The sequence below is a fragment of the Triticum aestivum genome, chromosome 6A (genome assembly GCF_018294505.1).
Source record: "Triticum aestivum cultivar Chinese Spring chromosome 6A, IWGSC CS RefSeq v2.1, whole genome shotgun sequence".
NCBI lineage: Eukaryota > Viridiplantae > Streptophyta > Magnoliopsida > Poales > Poaceae > Triticum > Triticum aestivum.
In genome coordinates, this window is record NC_057809.1 from 612,322,898 (window position 1) to 612,331,100 (window position 8,203).

Sequence of the window (8,203 nt, forward strand, 5' to 3'; positions counted from 1 at the left end):
GCGTTGGAGATGCGCTGACCATCTAGCAATTCTGCCATGGGAGATGAAATGCATTTTCTTTTCCATTGATACCACTTAGAATGTTGTCGTGTAAGCGAATTGTTGTGTGGTTTGGATGATCACGAGGCCTCTAGGATTGAATCAAGTCTAAATCCTTCAGTCCGCTCAACACTTTATTAATAAAAGTGTCTATCTCCCAATTAAGTCCAAACCGCACCTGACCTTTCCTGGCAGCGAAGGCCGGGACCAGCCAGGCAGAAGCCCCCGACCCGTGTGCCGGCCCTCCCCAAACCCAACCGCGGTTAACCCCGAACCCGAGCCCCACCCGACCCAGGGTCAGGACGCCCCGCAGGCCGCAGCTCGCACCAACCCCACCCGCGCTCCCGGTGAATCGCACCGGCTCTCCCCGTATATGTATGAAGCTGCTGCCCCCTCCGCCCGCCGCCCCCTGCTGCTCCTCAGATCCCTCCTCCCACCACCGTCGTCTCCCTCCGCCGCCCCAGCTTCGCCGCGCCGCCTTCCCTCCAGCCGCCTCGCGGCCCTTCGCCGGACTGCTCCGCGCCGCCCGTGTGCGCTGCTCGTCGTCCACCTCGGGCAGGGGCAGGGGCAGCGTCGCGCGGTTCCAGCGCAGCAGCATGGCCGCCTCAGGTGCGTGCGTGCGTGCGTGCGTGCGTGCGTCCGGTGATCCGGAACGGCTCGTGTTGGCGTCGCGCTCGCCGATGCCGTCCACTGGCGTCTCACTTGTTTGAAATCGGAATTCACGAGGCCTGTATAGTTACTCGCATAGGCGTCTTCCGCTGCACGGAGATTTGAGATTCCGGGGATGCGGGGTTGGTTTCGCGTCGATCTGGGGCTGCTGATGAGTAGATTTACTTTTTTTAAAGGATTAGTTGTTAGGCCTGTGGCGTGCTGTCGAGTGGATTTGATCCATCGGCCAGGTCAGCAGATTCGAATGGATTCACTTAGTTCAGGCAGGTGGCCTCGTGCTGCTGCTCGAGTAGCGCGATTCTCTCCAGTAGCTGCTGTACTAGTGGGTATAGATAGATTCGGGTACTTTACTCAAGACAGAGGTGCTCTGCCCTTTTCCTTGCCTCTGTGCTTTCTTTGGTTTGAAGTAGTGAAGTGCGCCTCCTGATGGCTGTGGATAGTCGTGCCACTGCTAACTATTGGTTATCCGCCACCATTTTGCTCTGGAAGATATCTGCCAGAGCAAGGACACTTGGTACTGTAGAAACCCTAAGAGAAGGGCCAATCAGCCGGCAAAGAAAAAGTGACTCAGTGGTGGGCTATGGCCTTGTGGGCGGACTCGTGGAGAATGTTGGGTGGAAACAGGCACGGAGCAGAAGAAGCAGATTCAGATAGTGAGAAGAAGCAGAGGCGGAAGAGAAACAGAGCAGAAAGGCGGTCAGGCACACCTAGTATCGGGAGGGGATGGAAGCAAGGCAGGGAGGAGGGAGGAGCCATACCTCCTCCTGCTGCTGGGGGGGGGGGGGGGGGGGGGGGGGGGGTTGCTGTTTTGTTAATGCATTACACTTCGTTTATGCTAAGTACTCATCTTGTTGCTTGTCTTTCCATGCAGGTACTGAGCATGCCTACAACAATATTTTGACCAGCCTCCCTAAGCCTGAGGGTGGTGAATACGGGAAATTTTACAGCCTTCCTGCACTAAATGACCCAAGGATTGGTAATTGTTCTGCTTGCTTTTGGAACTTTCTGTGTTTTCACTTTCTTCTTTGTCATTTACACTCTTATTTGGGTTGCTCTGTTCTGTTGAGTCTAATTCTTGCATCATCCTAGACTTGGGAAAACTGTAACACGTGCAAGTCAACTCTGCATTCAGTCACTTCCCTTTGACTAGTTAGCATTGCTGTTTGAAAATGATTTGCTTCATATCATACTCTTCTTTAGAAAGCTATAATTTACTTGCACACAGAATATATTATGCATGATAACATGTCAATTGCTGTGTGCCCCCCTAAACCTACATCGATTGTGTGTAGTTTAAGCAGTTGCAAATCTATAGTTGGAACATTACTCATGCATATTAAAATTTGTCAGTGTTGTTATCAGACTGACGTACTTTTTTTTCCCATTGTATATCAGATAAGCTGCCCTACTCTATCCGTATTCTTCTGGAGTCAGCTATCCGTAACTGTGATGGTTTCCAAGTTACCAAGAATGATGTCGAGAAAATCATTGACTGGGAGAACACATCTCCAAAGCTGGCTGAGATACCTTTCAAACCAGCACGAGTTCTGCTCCAGGTTTTGAACTGAAACATTGACAGGAAATATCACGGTTTCAATGTGCCCTGTGCTTATGATTGGTTTTAATTTACTCTCTAGGACTTCACTGGAGTCCCAGCAGTTGTAGATCTTGCTGCTATGCGTGATGCGTTGGCTAAGTTGGGCAGTGATGCGAACAAGATCAATCCATTGGTACACCTTATCTCCTTGTCAACTGAAAAACTTGATCAGCTTGTTCTGGGCCATCTTTATTTTTTCATAGAAAAAATATTTTGAGCAACAACCCATCTAGATTTTTTTTCTGATATACATATTTTCATTTGGATCATTTGGATTGCAGGTTCCGGTGGATCTTGTTATCGATCACTCGGTGCAGGTGGATGTAGCAAGGTCGTCCAATGCATTGCAGTCGAACATGGAGCTGGAATTTACCCGCAACAGAGAAAGATTTGGTTTTCTTAAATGGGGCTCAACTGCTTTCCAAAACATGCTGGTTGTCCCCCCAGGTTCTGGTATTGTTCACCAGGTAGGTAAACGTGCTGGGTCAAAGGAATTTTCCCATTGCCAACATGTACCTGAACAAACTCTTTATCTTCATCTTTTCATATTTGTGTCCATATTCCAGGTCAATCTCGAGTATCTTGGCAGAGTTGTTTTCAACACAGATGGCATCATGTACCCTGACAGCGTTGTTGGCACTGATTCACACACCACTATGATTGATGGTTTGGGTGTTGCTGGCTGGGGAGTTGGTGGTATTGAAGCAGAGGCTACAATGCTTGGGCAGGTAAATCTGCAGTGGAGCTCTGCCAACCTCAATAATAGGTTATTAAGATCTCGTGATGAGAGGGAAAAATGCACTAATGACAATCTCTTTGCAACACAACTATGTCCTAACATCCTTTTCTCGTACCTATATCACAGTGCCCTGCTTTTCCTTAAAACAGTCTACGTCAGTATAATATGGTAATTTGTTTGTGCAACTTGTCTTCACTTGGAACTTATTGAGTGTTTGGCTTGTGGAATCGGATGGTAATGGTCAAGTACAAAACACATCTAGCCCACTTGTTCTGTTTGCACGTTTATGGAATGAACTGGGTTGGTTGACTTGGTTCGTCACGACCTCACCCCTCATAAGCATAAAATTAGTGGAAAGTGAGGGATTGAGGCATCCCACCGAAACATATGGGATTATCACATGATAGACCAATCCATCCTCTATGATATGGTGGTCCCTGAAGCCAAAAATCCTATAAGTTCAGCAGCATAACCTGATAAATGCTCACTGTTTTTTTATCACCTTTTGATGTACCTCCAGTTAACCAATATGTTATTTCCTTCTACAGCCGATGAGCATGGTGTTGCCTGGTGTGGTTGGGTTCAAGTTGTCTGGAAAGCTAAGGAATGGTGTCACTGCTACCGACCTTGTTCTTACTGTTACCCAAATGCTAAGGAAGCATGGTGTTGTTGGCAAATTTGTCGAATTCCATGGTAAGTATCCATTTTGCGCTATAGGATGCATGATGTCTTGATATAATTTGTTTGTTTGTTTCTTATTGGTTTTTTTCCTTTCGTTTGTTTCTATTCAGGTGAAGGTATGGGCAAACTGTCTTTGGCTGACAGGGCCACAATTGCTAACATGTCACCAGAATATGGAGCTACCATGGGCTTCTTCCCTGTAGACCATGTGACATTAGATTATCTCAGATTGACTGGCCGAAGCGATGAAACTGTAGGTTCCACTATCGACAAACTCTTTTACCCATTCCATAACTTCAATATTTTGATAATGATTATCAAGTACTCTTTGATAGCCAAAATAAGCATGAACTATGTGTTATGTTAAAACAGTAAGCAAATAGTGACAGTTCTTCATCGCATTGGTGATGTTTTGTGGTGGCAAATAATCCCCGTGTTTTCCCAAATGGGGCGTTGATGTTTTTTATTTATTCCCCACCACACCACCACAATATTAATTCAGTGTGTTCCATGTGCAATTCTTTTGTTTGAACATGAAACTTTAGCTACATATAAGAACTCTGTACTCTTAAAGAGCTATAATTTGAGAAAACCTATACCTAAAAGCTTTATGTTTTACTCTTAACTGTTGTAATAAGCAGTCAACATATTACAGCTGCCTTTCTATGCCCCACAGGGGTGAGGTATATTGCTCATGCTAGGGCTATTGAGGTGGAATATTGCTCATGCAGTAGCTTCCAAGTTTCTGAAAGTTATAGTGCTATTGCTATCCTGGCCATTATTTTCTTATTGCCATCATTGCCGTTGTTTGTGATATTGGTTGAACTGGATGACATAATCTAATGAGCTGCATCTTTCTCTAGACTGAATCTTACATTTTTGATTTAGGTGTCAATGATCGAAGCATATCTACGAGCTAATAATATGTTTGTGGACTATAATGAGGTATGCCTTTTCTTAAGTTACGGTGCTTGAATTTAAGTTATTTGTTTTTCACAAATAGACATTTGCATTCATGATGACAGCCTCAATTAGAAAGAGTTTACTCTTCGTATCTTGCGCTGGACCTTGATGAGGTAGAGCCTTGCATTTCTGGCCCGAAGAGGTATGACTATTAGTTTTGTAGTTGAATAAGTGTTCTGCTGATTGGGATGTGCATTACGATTTATGAAGTATTATTTGGTTTACAACTGTAGGCCGCATGACCGTGTCACTTTGAAGGACATGAAATCAGATTGGCATGCTTGCCTGGACAACAAAGTTGGTTTCAAGGTAAGCTGTTATCTGTGTATCTTATACCTTTTGCATTGGAATTTGCAATGTTGACATTGTTCATAATACACACACAAAATGTCAGGGCTTTGCGGTGCCGAAGGAACAACAGGATAAGGTTGTGAAATTTGACTTTAATGGACAACCTGCTGAACTGAAGCATGGCAGTGTTGTTATAGCAGCAATTACTAGTTGCACAAACACATCAAACCCCAGCGTTATGCTTGGTGCTGCCCTTGTCGCAAAGAAAGCTTGCGAATTGGGTCTCGAGGTCTTTTTCTTCCCTAATGTGCTCAGATTTTGCTGTACTTCCTGCGTTTCTCTGCTTTCTGCTGACTGTGGAGTAATACTAATCTTCAGGTCAAACCATGGGTAAAGACAAGCCTTGCCCCTGGATCTGGGGTTGTCACTAAATACTTGCTAAAGAGGTATCTTGTTGTCATTGACTAATTTTAATGTCATATCCAGTGGCATGTTTGAATAAATTTTGGTGATTTTTTATCACGCAGTGGCCTTCAAGAATACTTCAACAAGCAAGGATTCCATCTTGTTGGATATGGGTGTACCACTTGCATTGGCAATTCTGGTGAACTCCATGAATCTGTATCGGCTGCCATTACAGAAAATGGTATGTCTAGGATGCATCGCATTGGATATTTTTAGCTAGCTGCAAGGAATTTGTGTCGTCAATTTACCGTTTGCTTTTTGCTGCCTAGATGTTGTTGCTGCTGCTGTGTTGTCGGGCAACCGTAACTTTGAGGGGCGTGTGCACCCTTTGACTCGGGCCAATTACCTTGCTTCACCACCTCTGGTTGTTGCATATGCACTTGCTGGCACTGTAAGTCCATGAATTTGGTGATCACATAACTTTGATCAAAGGGCTAGTGTGGTCAATTATTTGTATTCTTTTTGTGCATGTTACAATTTGTACTTTTCAGGTTGACATTGATTTTGAGAAGGAACCCATTGGAGTTGGAAAGGATGGCAAAGAAGTTTTCTTCAGGGATATATGGCCCACAACTGAAGAAATCGCAGAGGTATATATATACTTCAGTATACCTTCATCCTTTTGTGTGTAAAATCATTACCTGTTGTTGTCATGCTGCCTGCCGCACTACATCGGATGTCGTTTCTACCCTACACATTTCTTTTGTAAATGAACTTAAATGGTACTACTCAACAAACAGGTTGTACAATCCAGTGTGCTGCCTGACATGTTCAAGAGCACATACGAGGCCATCACAAAAGGCAACCCAATGTGGAACCAGCTTCCTGTCCCAGAAGCATCGCTCTACTCATGGGATTCAAACTCAACTTACATCCACGAGCCCCCCTACTTCAAGGACATGACCATGTCCCCGCCTGGCCCACACGCGGTGAAGAACGCCTACTGCTTGCTCAACTTTGGAGACAGCATTACCACGGATCATATTTCACCCGCAGGCAGCATCCACAGGGACAGTCCTGCTGCCAAGTATTTGCTTGAGCGTGGCGTGGACCGGAAAGATTTCAATTCGTATGGTAGCCGGCGCGGTAACGACGAGGTGATGGCAAGAGGAACATTTGCAAACATCAGGATTGTGAACAAGTTTTTGGGTGGAGAGGTTGGGCCCAAGACTATTCATGTGCCCACAGGGGAGAAGCTCTCTGTTTTCGATGCAGCCACGGTATGTTGCTGCTAGTTGTATGTGAATAAATTAATATTGCACATCTGTCTGTACCTTAGTTTTATATGTATGTTGGTGTAATATTGCAGAAATACAAGTCTGAAGGTCATGATACTATCATTCTTGCTGGCGCCGAGTATGGGAGTGGCAGCTCTCGTGATTGGGCTGCCAAGGGGCCAATGCTTCTCGTAAGTTGCAGATTTAGTGGCTTATATTTCAGTCCTCTTACATATTTGGGAAATAACAGCATCGAAAGTAAGTGTGTATGTGCTATTATTTTCAGGGTGTGAAAGCGGTGATTTCCAAGAGCTTTGAGCGGATCCACCGAAGCAACTTGGTCGGGATGGGGATCATCCCGCTGTGCTTCAAAGCCGGGGAGGATGCCGACTCACTCGGCCTTACTGGACATGAGCGCTACACCATCAACCTTCCCACCGATGTCAGCGAGATCCGCCCTGGCCAGGATGTGACCATCACCACGGACAACGATAAATCCTTCACTTGCATACTTCGCTTTGACACAGAGGTATATATCAAAAGCTTGTTGGATCTTTGCTATCAGTCCTACAGTTTTGTATGAATTGTGTTAGTTAGGAGCTTCTCCGTTGGGTACTTGGGTTGACACATTCTTTGTGGTTGCAGGTGGAGTTGGCCTACTACAACCATGGAGGCATCCTGCCCTATGTAATCCGCAACATGGCAGCAGCTCAGAACTAGGCGAAGGCGCACACACCCTTTCCGCCAACGATGGCGGCATGCCAATCTTGTTAGTGCCACCATCAACGTCGAGCGTTCACTCTTGATTTTGTGGCCTTATGAATAAACCGAAAATAAAGCCGGCATTTCCATACCTGGCGTGGGCGCAAGTTGATTTGTGGGTGTTTGGTTGTGGTTATGAAACCGTGTGGTCATTCTGAAGAGACATCCAATTGTGGAGGATTAAAATCGTAGAGTCTGGTGTACATTGCTTTGTGCCAAAAACATATATAAACTGATAGCAATCTGGAGTTCTTTTTTAACCTTTACCTCACCAATCTACTGCCTGCCTTTACATACCTGTAGTGACCTTTATATTTACTAAGGTTGCCAACTGCTTTGGCACGGATGCATGCACTTCCGGTTTCTTTTCTTCATTCTGTCCCTTGCTTTATTTTCGTCCTTCCTGATGTTTTTAGATAGATTTAACTCAGAAATTTTAAAATCACATATTCTGATATAGTCATTGGCCAGATTGTGCGATCTCCTTTACCATTTCTTCGAATCGTTAACATATAGCCTGAGGAGTTGAGGTTTCACGCTTTCGTGATTTTTTTACCTTTTGTTTTTGTTTTTTCCTAGATTTTTTATTTTATTTTATCCCCCCCCCCCCCCCCCCCCCCCCCCCCCCAACACACACACACACCTTTTCTAACACATGAACAGCATGCTTTGTTTTAATTAGCTCACGAAGAGCAAGGGAAGAGCAAATGTGTTAGAAGTCAAAACGATCTGAACACCTTATAGATCTCCAGCAGAACAAATTTAGCATGTCTGCTCACC

General features: G+C 45.1%; 1 protein-coding gene across 1 annotated transcript; it reads left to right on the forward strand.

Annotated features, from left to right (window-relative positions):
• The first annotated feature begins 346 nt into the window (after positions 1–346).
• On the forward strand, positions 347–7,689 carry LOC100682506 (putative aconitate hydratase, cytoplasmic). Its single transcript, XM_044549197.1, has 20 exons — positions 347–648; positions 1,580–1,684; positions 2,104–2,264; positions 2,346–2,438; positions 2,587–2,772; positions 2,872–3,033; positions 3,593–3,737; positions 3,836–3,978; positions 4,614–4,670; positions 4,751–4,830; positions 4,922–4,997; positions 5,083–5,268; positions 5,358–5,425; positions 5,507–5,625; positions 5,714–5,835; positions 5,936–6,034; positions 6,185–6,664; positions 6,754–6,852; positions 6,948–7,190; positions 7,307–7,689. Exons 1-20 carry the CDS (start codon positions 417–419, stop codon positions 7,379–7,381), a joined length of 2,931 nt encoding a protein of 976 aa, XP_044405132.1. The 5' UTR covers positions 347–416; the 3' UTR covers positions 7,382–7,689.
• The last annotated feature ends 514 nt before the right edge of the window (positions 7,690–8,203 follow it).

What these genes read in the sequence shown, in the direction of transcription:
- LOC100682506 (XM_044549197.1), top strand. Translation starts at nt 417, where the DNA reads ATGAAGCTGCTGCCCCCTCCGCCCGCCGCCCCCTGCTGCTCCTCAGAT. An exon ending in CGAACAAGATCAATCCATTG is followed by an intron (nt 2,439 to 2,586) that starts GTACACCTTATC and finishes TTTGGATTGCAG; the next exon opens with GTTCCGGTGGATCTTGTTAT. An exon ending in CCAAGGGGCCAATGCTTCTC is followed by an intron (nt 6,853 to 6,947) that starts GTAAGTTGCAGA and finishes TATTATTTTCAG; the next exon opens with GGTGTGAAAGCGGTGATTTC.